This window comes from Chroicocephalus ridibundus, chromosome 10 (genome assembly GCF_963924245.1).
Source record: "Chroicocephalus ridibundus chromosome 10, bChrRid1.1, whole genome shotgun sequence".
Taxonomy (NCBI): Eukaryota; Metazoa; Chordata; class Aves; order Charadriiformes; family Laridae; genus Chroicocephalus; species Chroicocephalus ridibundus.
The window spans coordinates 19,094,603-19,114,977 of NC_086293.1; the positions used below are offsets into that span (position 1 = coordinate 19,094,603).

At 47.1% G+C, this 20,375-nt stretch overlaps 1 protein-coding gene across 1 annotated transcript; it reads left to right on the plus strand.

Annotated features, from left to right (window-relative positions):
* The first annotated feature begins 517 nt into the window (after positions 1-517).
* ACOX2 (acyl-CoA oxidase 2) lies at positions 518-20,321 on the plus strand. Its single transcript, XM_063348245.1, has 15 exons — positions 518-677; positions 1,540-1,915; positions 3,046-3,208; positions 5,613-5,764; positions 6,298-6,405; positions 7,117-7,236; positions 7,711-7,826; positions 8,237-8,409; positions 9,533-9,695; positions 10,388-10,578; positions 11,732-11,893; positions 12,896-13,001; positions 15,832-16,049; positions 17,817-17,949; positions 18,882-20,321. The coding sequence occupies exons 2-15, from the start codon at positions 1,756-1,758 to the stop codon at positions 18,942-18,944; spliced, it is 2,028 nt and encodes a 675-aa protein (XP_063204315.1). The 5' UTR covers positions 518-677; positions 1,540-1,755; the 3' UTR covers positions 18,945-20,321.
* The last annotated feature ends 54 nt before the right edge of the window (positions 20,322-20,375 follow it).

Here is a 20,375-nt window from a genome sequence, read left to right on the forward strand (position 1 = left end):
CCCGGCTGGCACCCCAAACTGCGGGAAGAGCTGAGGGAACATCCCCGGTCTCCCGGCTGGCCCCGCAGACTGCGGGAAGAACTGAGGGAACATCCCCGGTCTCCCGGCTGGCCCCGCAGACTGCGGGAAGAGCCAAGGGCAGTGCCCTACCGGAGCCAAGCGCGCAGTAATCGAGCTGGGAAAACCTCGAGCGAGTCACATCCATGGGCAAGGGGCGATGAGAGCCCACGGGGTGCTCCGCTCTGTCCTAAACAGACTACAAAAAAAAAAAATAAAAAATTTAAAAATACTGGGAGAAGGGCAGGGTGTCACTTTGGTGACAGAGCTGGAAGTGCAGCCTCCAACGCACAAACAGCCCGAAGTGAGATCAGAAAAAAAAGTCTTTTTTTTTGGTCTTTTTTTTTTTTTTTTTTTTTTAAAAAAAAAGGAAAAACAAACTGCAGAGGCTCCAGCCCTTTCGGCAGCGGGAGCTGCGGGATTTTTAGGCCTCACAGTTGCCTGGGCCGCTGCCGGCAGAGGTCAGCTCCGTCTCGCCGCCGCGCACACGCAGAAGCGCCCACGGTCGCCTCGAGCTCCCTCAGCCACGGGGACAAGGTCCCGGCCGCGGGGACGCCGGGAGCGTGGCCCGGGCAGGTGGGCAGCAGGCAGACGGCTCCCCAAAGGACGCGAGGGACGAGGTACGTGGGGGTTTGGTTTGAACGTAGCGGAGGCAGACATGGATTTTTCTTACGCGGCCTCACGGGAGAGGGAGCCGGCGGCTGAGCCGTGCCGGAGCTCCAGCGGCCAGCCCAGCGCTTCCCGGGACGGCTCAAGGGCAGGTCTGGGTTATTTGTCCAGTTTTGTGTACTCAGCAGGCTGCTTTGAGCCTTTTCTCCCCCCTGAGACGCCTTGAATTAAAGGGCTGAATAGCAGAAAAGTGGGAATTAAAAACATCTTTGCAAGTCTTCCAGAGCTTTAAATTTTTATAACATTAAAAATAGTTTAGGAAGGCGAGGGGAAAAATCTACAGCCCCCCCCCCGCACACCCCACCCCCGCCATCACACTTTTTTATCAGCATTCCTGCTAACAGGGGAATTACAAGGTTAGGAGTTAGTGTAAAGCCGAGCCCGGTGGGAAGCAGGACGGAGGCAGCGTGGGCAGAGCCGCCAGCGCCTGCAACCACAGGTCCGGGAGGCTCCTAGCCCCTGGGCTAGTCAGCAGTGGCAGCACCCAGTGTGGGGAGGGGGAACGGGCCAGGGCCAGAAACTCCCTTAAACGTTAACACAGAGTTGTGAGATAGTCCGGCAGCAACGTCTCATAAAACACTGGGGACAGCCTGGTGAAAGAAAAAGATTTTATGTTTAAAAATAAAAATAAAATCATAAAGCCTGCATGCTGAGCTTTTAAAAGTGCCCTAAATTTTCATTGCCCATATCATTGCAAGGAGGACAAGACAGTGCCTCAATATTCATGCAACCCCTGTTTGTTTGGTTTTGGGTTTGTTTTGTGTTTTTTTTTTTGTTAAACTAACATGGAAACGTGCCTATTTGTGTACAAAGTTCACTCCTACGCCTACTTCACTGAGCGCGGTGCCCTGCAATAGCCGTGCTGGCAGCGCAAGGAGCCGTGCCCCGGGCTGCCTGCGCGGGTATAACACCTTGGCCAACCCACCGAAACCGCTCCTCGCTGCTCCCCGCGCCTTCGTCCGCCACCCGCTGCAGGGGTGCCAGCGCCTGAGGAGCCCCGTCCCTCCCCGGAGCAGCTCAGCCTCCAGGATGGCTCTGCTGGAGACCGGCAAGTACTCGCAGGGCTCGGCGCCCGGCGGCGTGAATCCCGACCTGGCCAACGAGAGGCAAACGGCCTCCTTCAGCGTGGAAAAACTCACGGCCTGGCTGGACGGCGGCGCGGAGCAGACTCGGCTGCGGAGGGCGGTGGGTGAGTGAGCCCCCCGAGGGCCGCGGGCTGGTACAGGGCATGGCTTCATGCCCGCTGCTTCCGCTCCTCCTTGGCATGGTGGGGTTTGTGCTCCCAGGTATTGCCTGATCACCCCCTCTCTTAAAAAAAAAGCGTGACCGTGGAGCGCCTGCTAAGTGTAAATCAACACGACTCCTCCGCAGCCACTCCCGCGGTCTGAAGCTTTTCCCCCTCCCTGCACCTCTGGCAAGACTGGTTAAACTGGAATACAAGGGCTGAGGGTGACACGGGAGGGCATCTCTGTTCGAGGGGGATGCGGGCGGGGGCTAGCGCCGCTGCGCAGGGCTGCAGGAACCCCGGCCAAACCCCCCCGCACCTCCCCGGCACATCAGGCTCATCCAGGTGGGGAATTCCTCCTGTGGGTTGTCTCCGCCAGGCTGAGCTGCCCTCACTTGTGATGGGCGTGCCGAAAAATGACTGTGAGCTCAGAAGGAACAGAGGGAAACAAAAACAGAAAAGCTTTTTGTCCCTGTAAGAACCCCCATGCGATATACCTACCAAACGAAAACGGCACAGGCCACTGGGATTGCACGCTTCACGTGCAACTGGAGCTCGGTACACCCTGAAACGTGAAGGGACTCAAGGGTTTCAAGGCAAAAAGGGAGCAGCGGGAGTGTTCAGGCTGACACAGAAAGAGCACGGCCAAGAGTCGCTTTGCAACACTGCAATGGGCTGATAAAATCCCAAATTGAAGCATGGCTGCCGAGTGGGACACCCGGCATCTCCGGCCGTTAGCCACCCTCCGGGCAAAACCCGGCTAACCGCGGCTCTCGCTGCCATCACAGCAGCAACACGGCACGGGAATGGCAATTAGAGACAGAGGGGCCCATGGCACTTTCTGTCTGAGGCACAAAGTCCCCTCCAACGCCCCGACCAGGGACGGTGCCTTACCCTGCAGGTCACTCGCTTCCCCTCCTCTCCTCCTTCCACCGCCTCTCAGCGTTGGGCACGACAGCCCCCAGAGCCAGCCCTGGCAAGATAAGACCTGCCCGCAGTCACCCTAAAAAGTCACAGCATCGGTACCCACGACCCCAGCCCTGCCCGCTCCTGCCCAGCCCCAGGGGAACCGACTCTTCCATGTTGCTTTGCAGTCGAAGCTATCGAACGCGACCCTGTGTTCAGCAGAGAAAATCAGTATTTCCAGAGCCAGAATGAGAGGTACGAAGCAGCAGTCAGAAAGGCTGTTCACCTCCAGAAAAAGATGCACGAGATGGGATGGAGTCAGGACGGACCTGAATCTAAGTACATCTACAGGTGATTTTTATTTTATTTTTTAACTGTATGACTAATTTTTTTTGTTAAAAGATTTGTACGCCAACAAGAAACGGCTTTAGCAAAGGCTGGGAGAGGCCAACAGTTGACAGATAAGGTTTTGATATAAACACGCTGCAAGTTTTTACTTTAGCAGCATGCTCGGGAAAAGGGAAAATGATGATACACGGCAGGGAACTTCTCAAAGAGCAGCACAGGGGTACAGCGTGATAGATCACAGCACTTCGCGTCCCCAACGTGGTATTTCCACTTCAGCAAACGCCTTACCTGTGCTACAGCTCGCACGCTGCTCCTATGCATTTTTAAACGTATAATGGGATGGTGCTGTTTCAGTTATGTTACTGACTTCCAGATAAATTTTCTCTATCTAGAAAACCCATATTGTATTTAAAAAAAAAAAAAAAAGAAAGAAAGAAAGAAAAAAATCCAACTTCATTTGTAGGACGGGAATAAAATATTTTTCACAATCCTTTCCTTAAAAAAAAACTTAACACTTTGCATGGGGTTGAGCTCCACATTTTAATTGCTTGCGCCTCCTTCTTTCCCCCCTTTGCTAAATAAAAGTGCCCAGTGCACACTGTCCGTTTTGAGGGCTACGTGCCCAGCAAGAAGGTGCAAGTTCAAAAGCATCATTCAAAAAGGCAACGGCTGCACCTTACAAATCACCGCTGACGCTCAAAGTCACTTTCCAATATTTCATCATATGAAAGATTATAGTTTTTTTTTTTACACCAAGCTCTTCGCCACCTACAGCGGGTGGGCCGGCTAAAGGGGGAAACCTCCCATCGAGAGCTCTTGGACCCGATCATTATATTCCCAATCAAAAGCAGCTCTGCACTCCTCCCTCGGAAGTAAAAAAAAAAAAAAAAAAAAAAAAAAAAAAAGATCCTAGCAGATTTTAAAAACCTGGCAAAACTCAACGCCTCTCCCACCTGGGGTTGCGTTTATCCGGCCCCCGTCGCCACGGGCTCCGTGGGGGCCAGCCCGCGCAGCGCCTGGCAGCGCAGCTCTGCCTGCGGAAACCCCAGGGGAGCACCAGGCGCTCACTGACCAAGTCCTGGTGCCTCCCGCTGCAGAATCACTTGCACGCATTTAAAAGCCAGCTTTTTAAAATCACAGATAAAGTAACGTTACTTCTGTATGGGCTGCCAAGGGTTCGTTACATCTTTCTCTGTTAATCAAAGCAATTTCCCCTTAGCTTTTTTGTTCATATTCACACACACACACTGTTTCAGCACGACCGATTGTCTCTCAGGGCACGTATAAAAGAAAGGGCGCAGTCGTTTGTTAGAAATGAAAGGTAACTATCTGGAATGAGATGCTCTCTAGAGCACTGCAGCAAAGCAACGTGCTAACAGCCAGGCCTAGCTACCGGGAACAGCACGGCCACTTATTTTTAAGTGAGAGAGAACATGTACTTGTATCTGTGAGGGGATTCAACCATAGTCTGAGGAATCTCAGGAAGAGGGACCATACTCCTCGTATTTTCTTACGATTTCTCGCACAAACACACACACACACACACACACACACACAAAAAAAACCCCACCCAACTTAAAACAAATGAGTTTCTGATTTGCACCACGGAAAGCAGCGTACCCAAGTTCCTACACACAGCTTCTGGAATAGCGCTTTTGGGGATGTATGCAGCCCTGTCAACTGGTGATGGCAAAGAACCTGACCAGACAATAAACCAGGTTACAAGGATGTATTTGAATTTTTCCCTAAGGAAAAAACCTCTCGAGTGATGCCAAACCTCCATGCACCCCGGTATTGTTCGCCGGCAGTGACTGACAGCAAACAGCCAGGGAATAGTACAGCAACAAACCCAACGTACCCAGGTATTTCCCCAGAATGCGAAGGCCCAGGAAATCCAGGTCTCAGATGCCTACATACGTAATTAAGTCTAATGTGCCCCACACCTGAATTGCCAGAGTTTGGGGGGTTTAGGGTAGGGTGGTAGGGTTTTGGGTTTTTTTTAGCTCAGCCTTAAAATGTGACTTAAATAATCAGGAAAAAAATAAAACAACTATGAAGGGAAATAAAGATACGAAGGGCTCACAAGCTATCAGAGCTCCAGGAGCTTTGGAGCTGGGCTATGTTTTTAGGAGCTCAGCATCTGCTACTCAGAACAGATAATTCCTCCACAAGCAAGTGAAATAATGAGCTAGCAACACTTAAGCAAACTATGTTATGAAAGAAGGAATAAAAGCAGCTTGGAAGAGCCCATACTGTGTCGATGCTGGGCGTTGGGTCGGGTATGACAACGCAGAAATCGAAAGGCAGCAGGTGGTACTGTCTGGTGACCGCCACAGTGTCACTGGCTCATTCATCACATCCCTGGAACTTCATCCATGTAAAAATACCCCTTGTGCCTTCTCCGCAGGGCAGTGGCAGGAGACATCGCGTTTCTCCTTCACCGCATCTTCATGAGAAGTATTTCGGTGCTGGGCTCCGACGAACAGATTACCAAGTGGATTCCCCCCGCCTCCCAGTATCAGCTCATTGGAAGCTATGCCCAGACCGAACTGGGGCACGGTAAGGCTGCAAAGAAAACGCAGTGTTTCCGTAGGACGAGAGACTCTGGTCCAGATTCTCAGGGGCATTGGAGTTCAAGCTGTCCGCGCTTCACTGGGACAGGGGTGGCCGGGAGGAAAAATGCCACCTGTGCGTTAGAGGTTGATGTCCTCAGCATTCCTCTGCAAGCTGGAGATGTGCTGGCTTTGGTTTTGCTCATGTGGAAAAAAATAACAAGCGAGGGTGAAAGCTCGTGGTTAGACAGCAGGCAGCCACCATCGGTGGAGGGGATGAGCCAGGCAGCTTGCCTGAGTTGGCGGCTGTCACCATGAACAAGGCAGCTTGCCCGAGTACCACGTGGCTCAAGAGATCTTTGAAGGAGATGGTGTGGGGTCACTGGGAGCATGGTCCTGTGGTTCCACAAAACCCTGGTAATACCCACACCAGCCTCCAGGGATCCTCCTGGATCCTCCAGGAGGGATCCTCCACTCTCTCCATCTTTGTGATACACCAGGATAGATAGATTTTATTTATTTATTTATTTATTTTTAAAGGAACTTATCTTCAGGGTTTGGAAACAACAGCAGTCTTTGATGTCACTACACAGGAGTTTATACTGAACACACCAAAGATTTCTGCCATGAAGTGGTGGCCTGGAGACAGTAAGTACCACAAAAAATATTTTGGTTTTCCTAATTTGGCTCCTTCAGTTACTCAGTCTGCCCTGCTCAAGCTCTGTGTTTGAGGGCCCAGGAGCTAGCAGAGGACTTCAGTAAGAGATGGACACATCAAGAGGCAAATAAGAGACCAAAGGGTTTTGTACAAGTTCAAAGGCCAGAAGGGAGCCACCATCATCTGTCAAAAGCCCTTGGGTGGCAGGGCTGGAGAACTTCACTCAGGGAAACTCCTGCCTCTGCAGGAATCAATCTTCTCTTCTTTGTAAATAATACTCAGATGACCAAAACCTGCAGGGAGGTCATCAGCATAAAGGATCCGCATAAAAGATTCAAGCGTGAAATTCATGGTTCCCTTCAGGAAGGTATTTCACAGAAAATCACTGGAGTTACTCTGCCAGCCACGGAACTGCCCACTCTCTCAGCACTCCATGAACTTTAACTACTTACTTTTTCCCATCTGCTGATGCAAACTGTTTATCCAAGCCTCACGGGCAGCCACAGAGGTAGAAGGATGATGCAACTTCTGAGAGCCAAGAGCAGGCTCAGAGCACAGATTTAGGCAATATCCAGCATCTGTGGATCACACCTACGCTGACCCACAGACCAAACACACAATTACCACTGCCTGCTGTTAACAGTGGAAGTGTTTGTGATGTACCTTGTCTTAAGGGAAGGGGGCTGTTTTTCTTCTTGCAGTGGGAAGGTCAGCAACCCACACAGTGGTCTTTGCCCAGCTGTACGTCCACGGGAAGTGCTACGGCATACATCCCTTCATCGTGCAGATACGCAGCCTTCAGGACCATTCACTCTGCCCAGGTAAGCGACCCCGGACATCCCAGCACTCGTGCAAGTGCTCTGCCTATTTTACACTTCAATGTATTCTAAAACATTGGGCCCAGGGAGAGAGTTGTAATTGCCAAAACCAAACCAAGACAGATACACAAGGCATAGTTATCATTAACCCCAACCTTTTTATCTAAAGGAAGATTTAACGTACCCTCAGGCACATCCAGACCAAGCCGCCTTCTTACCCAGAAGCCCGGGCTGCTCTGACCCCCTCTGCATTGACAACTCAGTTCTGACCCAGGCAAACGCGGGTAACAGATGGATCACTGAAACAAACTACCACAAGGCATTCGAATGCCTGTTTCATCCCCTCAGGCAAGATCACCCACGCTGGGGAAGAAGCAGAGCTGAACGTGCCCTTCCTTTGACATCCCCAGCCTGACAAAAAATGGGGAGAAAAAGGTTCAAGTGGAAGTAAGCAGGCTACGTTTTCTCCCGCTGCAGGCATAATTGCAGGAGACATCGGCCCCAAAATGAATTTTGAGCACATCGACAACGGGTTCCTCATGCTGCAGAACGTGCGTGTCCCCAGGGAGAACATGCTGAACAAGTTTTGCGAGGTACGTACGGAGTCACATCACAGACTCACCCGTCAGACTGTCATCGCACAGACAGAGAGACAACAGGGACCTGCCTAAATTTAGGACAAAAATCTTCCTTTGAGGCGTCTGCAAGTCTTCGTGATTTTATCAAGGGCAGAAGTTACCTGAACCCTAAATGAAACTCGGTGACAGGAATTCCACGTTCAGAGGTTGGGGATCACGGGGCAGGCAGAACCCACCTGAGCCAGAAGCAGTAAGAGTTCGTCTCTTCAAATGGAGGTGTTTTATCCATCAAACATAAAAATACTTAGTTTTGCGTTCAGTGAAGGATTTTGACGTCTGTTTTATTCTACACGTAGAGATTGCACAACCATTCTAGTACTGAAGTATGGACGAAGGTGGCATCTAACATCCTCTCTCTTCTCTAGGTTCAACCAGATGGCACCTATGTAAGACGGGGGTCACAGAAGATCAATTATTTCACAATGACTTCAGTGCGCATTTCCCTCATTTCAGGCGAAGCTGTAACACCTTTAATGAAAGCTTGCACCATCGCCATCCGATACTCGGCGGTTCGCCGGCAGTCCAAGTTAAAGCCTGGGTAATGCCACGCAAGTCTGCAGTGGTGGGAAGGGGACCATACACCGTGTTGCCCCTCACCGGTCGTATTTCTAACTTTTCATCTTATCTTTCAGCGCATCACTGGCTTCTTTCCTGCGCCCAGGTTACAAACATATTACAAACATGCTTCCCCATTATTTACATTAACGAGCTCCAGCCAAAGTACAAGAGAATGTTTACAGTTCTTTCTGAGATAAGCTTCATAGTTTGAATAGCTCAGCAGTTCACACAGGCAATTTATTTTTCTTATAACGGGCCTTCCTGTGTAACCCCATAACTGAGCAGAACCCAGACAAAGAGGACAAGTCGCTGAATTCTTATTCCACAGCATCCTGCTAGTGGGCGCGACATTAAAATACCTTCCAACATCCACAATTCCAATATCCACACTTTACAACGCTGAATTTTATTAGTCTGGTAAGAATCCCTGTAATTTTTAAATAGATATTTTCATTTGAATGGATTTCAAAAATTTCCACTTAAAATCGCCTTTCAACAGCAAGAAGATCCTCATGAGAAGGTGGTTTGGTTCAAACACAAACCAAACACAAGAGCACAGCACGCCGGACTATTGCAATAACCAATTCCATCATTTGAAGTCCTCAGTGTACTAACCACAGCAAAAGCGGTAAAGAACATCCAAAAAAAAAAAAAAAGCTCAGAAAGCTTAAAATAATTTAGACTCCAATATTTTCAGATAAACTTATCTGCACCCAGGGCCACAAAGATGCACTTTGAAAAGCCAAAGTTTTTCAGGGTGCAGTGCCACCGCCTCCCCTCTAACACCTAACGGCTTGCTATCCTTGAAGGCTTCGTCCTCGTCCTCCCCCGCGGTCCCTGTTCCGCCTCTGTACTGAGCCTTTTCTACTCTGTTAGGCTGGTTCACCAAAGCAGCAGAAAAATTACTTTTTTTCCTAGTTGGGCTTGTTTCTCTATCAGCTTAGCACGCTGGGCAGGTTTGCTGCCACGACATCAGCTCGGTCCCGTTCACGTACCGCCTCTTGGTAATGAAAAATGCCATTTTTCATCATGCCATAGGTAAATTTAACAGCAGCTATGCCTGTGTCCGCACTTGCCCTACTTCATTACCTGTCTTCCAACAGGGAACAAGAAGCAAAAATCCTTGACTACCAGACCCAGCAAGAGAAACTGCTGCCCCAGCTGGCAGCAGCCTACGCCTTCCATTTCATCGACGACTACCTGCAGGAGATGTTCGACAGGGGGTACAGAGAGATCCAGAGGAAGAACTTTGACACGTTGCCAGAGGTGAGCTGCCGCGGGATGAGCTCATACAGCACTTCTCATCCCTAAATATCAAAATATTTTAGCCAACTGGCCCAGCGTTCCCCTCACCATTGGATAACTGGGAAAAGAGGAAGCGCTAAGAGACCAAACGGCGCGTCCCAGGTCCACAACCAGTCAACAACAGCCTTTCCCCTCACCGCCCCCAATTTTTCATTTTGGGAACTATTGCAGAGTGAATAGTCCTTGAAAAGCATGTCCGTTTGATAAAAACCTCGTTCCGAGTAGCTGGTGGCACAGAACGTTATTTCACAACTTCACCTACAAATGCACATGCAAATATTCACTTCTGAGCCAAAACCAAAAATGTGACTTTTTAGATAGAACAAAGATTTTGCAATTGGAAGCCTGAAATGAAAGCACACTCTGAACGAGGGCGGCCAAAGCCACGGCTGGTTGAGAGAAACCCAAAAATGCATAAACTGACCACAATGTGCCCAGCACCCGGGGGTGCAGCGTCCCAGGCACAAACCGAAGGCCAGGTTGAGGGAGCTGGGGGCTACTCCAGGATAGAAGGGAGGATCTGGCAGGGATTTCACACGCAGGAATTGCACAAAATTCAAAAAGGGAACTTATTCTGAGGATTGCTTTAGAACACTTTCACCATTAAGCCTTTACCGTTTTGGTTTTTTTTTTATGTATTTATTTTTAAACAGCTCCATGCACTTTCTTCAGGCTTTAAAGCCACGGTTACTCAGTATTGCACTTCAGGAGTGGAGATCTGCCTCCGGGCATGCGGGGGACACGGTTATTCCTTGCTGAGCGGACTCCCTTCCTTGTACACTAAAATAATCGCCTCTTGTATTTATGAAGGGGAAAACACCATTTTGCTCCTGCAGACTGCCAGGTAACAATGCAAATCTGCTCATCTAAAAGCCTGTCCCCTCATTTATTCAACCTCTACCACTTCTTCTCCAAAACCAGTAAAACCAGCTACTCCTTTCTCACAGCACCTTCTAAAAATACAGCTCAGGACATAAACTATTCATGTCTTCCGTCTAACAGGCATGGAGGTGTGTGGGAATCGGATTATCTCTTCTATTTTTGGTTTGGGGACGTATGCAGGTGCTGTTCTGCATAACCTCATTTTCCTCTTTGTCTCGTAGCGCAGCAAAAGCATTGCTATACAAGTTTTACGGATTATATTTGAAGCGCCCGATGTAACACAATATCGGTAGTGAGGTTGATTCAGAGAAGGCAAAGTTGTTGGATGCTGAAAGCGGATGAGTCATGCTCCAAGAACACCACTTTCCTCCGAACACACAGACCGATGATTACCCAGAGTAGATGAAATACGGGGGAAGGAAACCACAGCTGTTTGAACTTTTAATAACGCGCGTTTTTACTAGAAGGAGAAAACCAGTACACTTCCCAGGGACGGAGGTGCTGCCACGTAGCTGTGTGCTCGCACGCAGACACTTCTGCGCTCATTACCGACTCCTTCTGCAAGGCCGATAGCAAGGTCAAGAGAAATGCTGTAACTTTTTGCTTCCAGACCCGATCAGCCTAGGTCACAGCAGGAGTGCCAAAAAAAAGAGGGAGTGGGGAATGCTCCTTGGACACCCGTTCAGCTCTAAGAAAGGGTCTCACATTTGTTACCATAATGTGACTGCGTGCTGGGAACCAGAGGGTAAGACCAAACCACCAGCAAGGCTCCCAGAGCATTACGACTCGGGCTGCAAAGTTGATAATGTCTCTCATCACCATGCTGCTGAGACTGCTAACAGCCACAGCAAGTTTCTTCTGAAAAATTCATCACTACAGATTGCTGTAGCATTAAATACAGCAGACAGGCTACCCCTGAGACCCATCACAGATCAGGTTACAGCGAATAACATGCAAACCAAAAAGGTCATTACTTGTTCAAGTCCATTCTGGGCCACTGATGGGACAGGTCACACATTGCTGCTCCTCACCCGAGCCTGCTTTACTTTTTACACGGCCGTTTGCTGTGTGGGGATCACAACCATACCCTGCTCTTACTGTTACCCTCTCCCCAGGTTCCTGGTTAAGTCCTTCATGGCAGCCAGCACTGGCCAGTCCGTTCCACCATCTGTCACTTATCTGGCTGCAGTGAAACCCAGGAAGTGTCCAGCCAAGAACAAGTTGGATTTTCTCAGTCCAGATATTTACACTGAGGCCTATCAACACATGGCAGTCAGGTCAGTACGGAGGACGGGAGACGGGCTTTCTCTCTTTGGCATCAGAAATGTGTTAAGAGCTCAGCTTCTTCCTTGCTTTAAAGGGAGGCAAAATAACATAAGTTACACAAGAATTGAGACCATCTGCTCCTGAAAGAGAAAAGGAAGACTCACACGGGATTAACAACCATATCAAATGGTCAATAAGAAGCTTTCACATTCAAATCATCAGAAGTTTTTAAGCCACGTGCTACCTACTATATTACATAGGGTTGATTCCATACCGAGCGGATGGCACCATTTAAGTAAATCCCAGACCACGTCACTGAGTTGCCATCCGGTAAAAGCTTTAGGCAACTGGACCCCGTGCAATTCTCTAGAGAAAGTTAAAATTTCACATACCTGTGAAACTGATGTTTGTTTTGAATTAACACCACAGCAAACACAGAGCCTCTCGTTCTGCCTGTAGCCTTCTAACTATACATTCAACCACTCAACACAAATAAAAATGAGGTCATGAGCGGTCTCATTAGTACTACGTGCGCTTTTACAGGTCATATGGGTGTCATCTCTGAAAAACAGGTAGAGACGACCCTGCTGTCATTCAAATCAGTGTAGAGACGAACCCATTCTTCCGAAAGCTTCGGTGTCAACGGGAGCAGGATTTGGATCCCTGTGTAGAAAAGTAGAAACATAAATGTAACATCTGTCCAATATTATCACTGCTTTATTTTGTTTTGCAAACTCTCCTTACACACGCACAACCCAAGGAAACTTAGCAGATCCCCTGGTAAACTACCCTGGAAGCTGAGAAGGCAGAAATCCTTCAGTACCGGGGCGGTCCGGGTGCTTCTCCCAATTTGTACTTAGATTTTGCATAATCTACCTTCGCTCATACTGAGCGTAGATAACTTCAAATGTCAGAAATGCCATTTTGCCATACGATCGCACACGAGTCTGAGTATGGGATGAGGGCACGTGGGCTGCTATACTCATACACAATATGCTTTTTCAATTTTCCAGACTCATAAGCAGCACAGCAGCGAAACTGCAGGACTTGATTCAGTCTGGAGTCAAAAAGCACGATGCGTGGAACCGGTGCACAGTGCAGCTGGCGCAGGCTGCGAAGGTTAGCAAAATTTAGCCGCTTATTTGACGTTTCTCTTTATGATACCACATGCAACAGAAGCGACACAAATAGCTTAACATCTCAGCGCTGTTTAGTGTTTTGCGTTAGCATCTGAGGGACACCACAAAGACCAGGGCACCACTGTGGTCTGCACGGTGGAAAAATTGTAGTAAGAAGCAATTCCTGATCTGAAGAATTTGTCATCTGAATAGGCCACGTAGAAAAAGATTACAGGGAGTAGAAATGAAAGGGAGGGGAGGGGGGAAAAAACCAACATTCTCGGTTATGCTGAGCTAGTATTCTCCACTACTAGCAGAATCAGACCTCCCGTATCCTGCAAAAAGAACCCTCCAGCTAACACCCATCTTTTTACAAGAATCCAGCGTTTCTGTCTCCCAGAGGAAAGTCTCCCCACAGCCACCCTACTGAAAGCTGGTGGAGTCACAGCAAGGGCGAAACGTGCCTGGTATTTCTTACATCTGCCGCTCTCGCGAGGAAAGATAACTGCAGGGAAAACAATGAAAAGCAGCGATAAGTGCAATGTTAATTACTACTGAAAGAAAAGTCAAATCAAAGTCAAATTTATAAGAGATTCAAAACCACCAACTCCCAGTTCACACGGATTAGGCAGGCAAGCAGCACTCCCTCGGCTCAAGTAGGATCGGGACAGCAGCATTTGCTCTCCACAACAGGGGTCAGTTGGTACAGAACTAAGCAGAAAAGAAAGCAAGAGGGGTGGAAAGCCCTAAACTTAAATGAAAATCAAAACCACTGATACTTCAGTAGGTCAAAAAAACGAAATTCTTTTTTTAATATGCAATTAACTGCGATTCCTCTACAATTATGGTGAAGGTCTTCCTTCCTTCCTTCCTTCACTGAGGAAAGGAAGATTTTGAAACAGATCCGCAGCTTATTTTAACTTCACTCAATTTTTAATGAAAAACATCTTGCTGCAATCTACCGTTCAGCCAGAGCCAATCCAAACTGAAATGGACTTAGCAAGAAGCTCCTGACAGGGAAAAAGGAAGCCTACACATGCCAACTGTGCTGATACCATCTTGGGGATTTCATAGTAGGGACCAGCCCCCTTGCAGTCAGTCAATTAGAGGAAGTCCTTGATGAGTCAAAGTCTTGCTCGGCAACAGCCGAGATCCTTTCAAAACCATCGGAAGCGTTGGTCCGCTCATACTGGTAAGCACAGTTATAATCCTTCAAAACATGAACTCACCGAGCAAGGGAGCAGAGACTTGATCTCAGCAGTATCGTTTTTTGTGGTCACCCGTCTGCTGTCTCACCTCCCATTTTCAATTACATAGACTCAGTGGAAGCAGCAAGTATTCAATGCTGTAAGCTTGAAAATGAGCAGGAAAAACTCTGTAATTGCCTCAGAAACAAAGGAGAGCTCCTATAAACAAAGTGACTTTTAAAAATTACTTTCCCTATAATTGCTTAAATGTAAACATATTTTTAGTGGAATGAAACTGAAGCACAACGTTCCCATTTGAGGTTATCTCAAGAAAAGGCTCTGACTGACACTCCCCACACACAAACCTGAACAAGACGTTCCCTCCTGCACCCACCACTCTGGACTGAAGAACTGGGGAGACCAGGTGTCACAGGAGGAGCCGGAATCCGGCTCTTTCAGAGAAGTGAGGAGGAGAACCTAGACACAGGACCAGTCAGAAATAAACTCTTTCTGAAGAGCCTAACATATGCAGAGGGCTGGCTGTGGTACTGTCAGTGGCGATTGTGCTGCCAGACACTTCAGAAAATGGGATATGGGCCCCCAAAGTTTCTTAGATACTTCAGGAAGAGGAAGAGTTACCCAAAACCCTGGAGTTTTCCCCATAGCTTTTAAACCTTGATAGCCTGCTGCCTTCTTGGGCCACTGCTGTATTTACTTCTTGTTCCACACCTTCCCTGAAGGCTCACCCACACGACTGGCACAGCAGCTACATGAACTGACGCCTGCTCTCAGCTGAGGAGCTCAGACACTGGGTACGGCTTTGCTGCAGACTCCACACAGGTTAATTGCTTGAGTAGACACCCAGCTTCTCAGGCAGGTTCTGCAGTCCACGCTGGCCTCCACGCTGCTTGGCCGTGCCGGCAAGAAGAGCTGCATTGCAGGTGTGCCGAGCTTACGCAGCCGGGAGGAGAACTGTACTGTGGGGGAGTGAACCCGGGCAGATACCACCACCACCACCACCCACCACAGTAATGTCAGCATAACAAGAGTCACCCCCACAAACAGGTGGAGTCAGCCTGCTTCATTTGCTCTGGAGCTCAGCCAGAGTTTTTGCAACTTGGCAGTTAGACACTCTACTGGTGTCTGACCCAGAAATTATCACTTTACTCAAAACCACAAAAGCAAGAGGTAGGTTTTGTTGTTCTGTGACAACGGCTCTTTTCAGAGCTGAAGCCCTATAGACACTGAGCCCAGCCTACCATGAGCCCAAGGTCTTCAACAAAAGTTTTCTCCTGTTGATGTATATACAAGACTCCCTTGCTAGGGGTCAACACAAGCACATTCCGGTGTGTTTCCATCACACAAACTCTTTGGGGTGTGCATCAAAAATATTTAGAGTAAGTACTACCATAATTTCTAGAGTTTACAAATACCACAGTGTTGACTGACCCCCAGTTCTCTCCTCTGCTGTCACTGTACGACACGAATGCAAAAAGGTCTGGTCAACCAGCAAACAAAGAATACAGACTGGGAAAGTGCCAGGGAAATGAAAAGGTTTTGTATTCTTTGTGAGAATGTTTGAGTCACTTGGCCTACTAAAAGTGTTTTGAGGTGCATTCACTGTTGATTGCGTTTGTTTTCCAGGCTCACTGCCACTACATCACTGTGAAAAACTTTGCAGAAACTGTGGAAAGACTCGAGAGCAAGGCTGGCATCCAGAAGATTATGAAACATCTTTGCGACCTCTTTGCATTACACGGGATCTTCTCGAACGCAGGAGTCTTCATGCATGACGGATACATATCTGGAGCACAAATGGACATGGTCACAGCATCATACCTGGACCTCCTGGCTATCGTTCGGTGAGCTGCCCTAGCGTGAGTGCAGATACACAGCTATTCAGTTTGTCCTTGCGATAGATATAAAATGGTGCTGCTGTACCTATGGCAACATCTCCAAAGTCAATTCACCTCACTCGGGTTTTATTTTCATTGCCTGGCAGCACTAGAAATTGATTGAAACATCTACACAGAGCTCGTTTTCACAGCAAAACAGACCTAAGTGTCCAGCTCCTCTGCAATCTCGAAATTAAAGTTCTGTAACATGAAATCTTAAATTATAAATCAGGAGTTACGATTTGCGGTAGAGCAGAAGCAAGAAAACACGTAGTCAGAGCAGCACTGACAGGAGGCAGCCACAGCAACCGATCATACGCTGCAAAATCTGCTTAACCCGCAGCTAATACAGCCCACTCTGTTGCCATGGCTGAGCTGCAACCAGAACCCAAACAATCCTGCCTACAGCTAGTTCAGATGCATCTGCTCGGCACCATTTATTACTTACTACGTGACTTCTGAGATATGATAAGGTTTTTTAACTTACCACAACGCTCACAAAGGCTTTTCCACAAGGGGTTCATCTTCCACTACTCAGTGCCGTTTGTTAAGAACAGATTAACTCACAGTGCAGAGAAGTGAGCTACTACTGTATGTAAAATTCTACTGTACTGAAGCCACCTGGAGAGAAACAAGTACGTGCCATAACCACGAGCTGAACAGGACTGAGCCAAACAGTGAGCGTTTTCAGAACTGATGACAGAATTCAAGTTAAGCGCTAAGCTTAACACAACATTTTCGAAAGCCTAACATGTTGTCGTCTCTGGAATTCACTGTGACATCTCCAGGTTAGCCCATGCCTCGTTAACAGGATTCAAGAATGGAGTGGATATTTACCTAGGTAATTAAAGTCAGTTATTTACAATTAGGAGAAAGGATATCAACACTTCCCAGTCTGTAAAAGAAAAAAAAAAAAAAAACCAGCCTTTCCCTTTAAACCCCCAAACAGCCCTCCCCCAAAAAGGAACCGGTGGATGCAAATGCCAACATCTGAGCAAACCACTTTGCATCCCTGTACCTGAGGTGCGGCATAGACGGCGCCACTTCCTACACCCGGGACAGTGGGAGGACAAGGAAAAAGAAACCATCTCCCGCTTAGAAGGTGCCATCGTTGCGTACTTGCCCTTACGCTCTCCTCTGCTATCTGTAGGTGACTGCTGTCAGATTGGCCCCTGGGCTGATGGGCCCTTGGTGGGGTTCAGGGCTGCTTTGTTCTCACAGACACAAGGAGAGTAGAAGACCTTGACACTCCATGATGAGGTAACAGAAATACTTCAGAGTAGATGGCAGCTGGAGATCAGCAAAGCACTTCACGTCAATCCAATTACATTTTGTGAGACAAATACATACACCAGAAGAAAAAAAAAACAAAACAAAACAAAACAAAAAAATCCTGAAAGCCAAAAGCAAGAACCGGCACAGACTGCTGAGAAAAAACCTGACAGGAGATTGAGTTCTAAATTAGGGAATTAGGGACAGAGCCCAGGTGATTACAAGACCCTACAAATACCCATTCAACAATACAGATCACTCAGGGCATTAGTGGAACACGCCTCTGAGGAATCAAAACAAGCAGGATTTTCCCCTCAGTGTAGGCAAGGGGAAAAACTGGCACAAGCATTTTAGACTGAGGAACTCGGGCAACTGACTTTCAAGTTTACTTTTGACTTATTTTACTCCCTTACAAAGCAATACCTGCTTCGGTAACACGAATGTCATTCATCTGCTCCGTAGGAAGGATGCTGTTCCGCTAGTGGATGCTTTTGACTTCACAGATAAGAGCCTGAATTCTGCGCTTGGCTGTTACGACGGACAAGTTTACCAACGGCTTTACGAGTGGGCGCGGAAGTCACCGACCAACAAGCAGGTATGGATGCCGCGTTACAGTCAGGCAGCTTCTGCTCTGGCCAGAGCAGAAATGGCTTGCTTTTCTGTCAATAAAAGCAATACAGGTAAAAGCAAGGGGAATAAGAGCATTTAATTATCAGTATCTCGCTCTGAACAATGACCTGTGATACTCCAATTATGCCGCCTGCAGTCTTAGCTCAGACATTTAACCTAACGACGAATTACAGCCCCCAGCGCAGCAACCTAGGAGCTGGACTGTCATGTGCCACCCATGTATTTTTGGTTTTTAAACTTATATCACTGGGGTAACATTGTATAAAATAAGCTAAAGCAAAAGTCTGTTTACATATTACAGAACAACACTAGATGGCTGCAAGAGCCACTAATTGCAAGGTATTTTCCATACACTGGTACTTTTACTAGTGCGATACTTAATTTTTTTTAATAGTATGTTTAACCAGAAAGAGTATAAATGTTAAACAAGGCAATTTCATCCTTCATGGTCTTTAGCACTTTACTTTCACTTCTGAATTCATACATATTGTGGAGTAATGCGAAATTCTGCACGATGCAAATAGCTATTGCTCTGTTTGAAAACTCATTTTGCCTTAAGTGAGATTTTTACCGTGGTAATCAGCAACCCTTTGAAATTCTACAGCTGAACACAAAATTTGCCTTCAGCAAACATTCAAGTTCAAGCATATTTTTTTGAAGTTAAACAGTATGCTGTTCCATTTGGGGTAAGTATTGTGCACTGGTTATGAAGGACAGCACATACTTTAGGGAAAGAGACCCTTGCATAGCTGAAATAGCTGGCTGTTTGGGTTTGTTTGGGTTTTTTTTAAATAGTGTAGCTTGCTATGTTTCAGAGATCATTCTTAATAAAAAAAATTATTGCCTTTTCCTCCTTCTTAATTACCATTCATTCCCTTCCACATTCTTTTTGAACAGATAAGCCCAGCCTATGAGAAGTATTTGAAGCCACTTCTTCACAACACGCTATCGAAATTATGAAGACCGTGATCTAAGTGAAGGCCACACATCTCCTCCTGTTCTTTGTGCAGCAGTACATTTATTAAGCATCAGTAATGACTAATCAGAATTAATAATCAGTTGCTTACTTGCCGTTGCAACAAGTATGAAACAAGATTCTTAGCCAGCCATTTGCTTTTAATCAGACAGAAGCCAAACCGCGCTGAGGGGTACCCGCTGCTACGAGGCAATCTAGTCAGAAATAGCCTAGGGTTTGCTGTCGTCTAACCTGGAGCGTCCTGATACCATCCAAACTATGCCATTTGGCTTTCCTATTCTTTTTCTAAATCCACTATATGACAATTAAGGAAAAAAAAAAAAAAAACCACAACACACAAAAACCCCACACTATGAGCTCCCCCTCAGCATGCTATAACTGTATGGTACCTTCAAAAAAAAAAAAATGAAAAACAAAAAACCAAACAGCACAAACACACCCCAAAAATCAAAAACAGAAAACCAACACTTTAATGAAAAACACAAGGAAGGGGAAATTACGCTCCTTATTTCTAGGAACAGCTTGCTCTTTTACATCAAGAAGTATATTAGAAAGTACATCTGTTTGGACAGTTAAAATAGCTCTTAAATCGCTCAGCGGTGGAGTATTCCTGCCTAATGAAGATTCAGACAAAGTGATGCCAACTCCAGCCTGCAGAATTTACTTCCCCATCAACAGAGCTGCTCGTACTGTCTTTCTATAAATCTTGGGCTCCAGTAAAGTGTATTATTTGGAATATTGCTTCTCTAATTATTATACTTCATAATTATGGGAAGGGCAGGCTGATCCAGGCCAGTCATTAATTTGCTAGTAAATGAAGTGTTGCAAAGAACATCTTGTAATTATAATTCAATGCCAGTTAACACAGGTATTTCTTACCACGTGTTGCAGGAAGGAAACAACCACTTTTCCTGAGCTACATCAGTTCAGTTTTTCTTTCCCCTCTTAAAGGGAGAAAAAAGCTCTTGTTGCCTCTTATTACAAAAGTCAAAACCCCTACAGTGTATGAAAAGGGGGAGACAAAACACAACAAATACACCCCTGAGGGAGACCTTCTGAGTGAGAGACGGGATGGAAAGCTCCCACCTTCCAGACCAGCAGCTACTGTAGAAATCCAGATGCCGTGCTCCATGCCCAGGGAACTGTGGTCCACACAGCCCAGAGAGCAAAGCAGATGTGGTGAGGAACACTTGCGACAAGAACTTCACGGGAGAACGCGACTCATTCATCAAACCGGCTATCAACTCTCCTACTCCCACCAGCATTCAAGTTAGAGCGTATCCAGAAATTCTATTAACTTTGACAAAGTGCTGAAATGGCAGAAATGGCTAATCAAAATTTAATAAAACCACAGAGCTTGAGTGCCTTGACTTGAACATCATCAGAAACAGCGCTCCACAGTTAAAATTATCTAT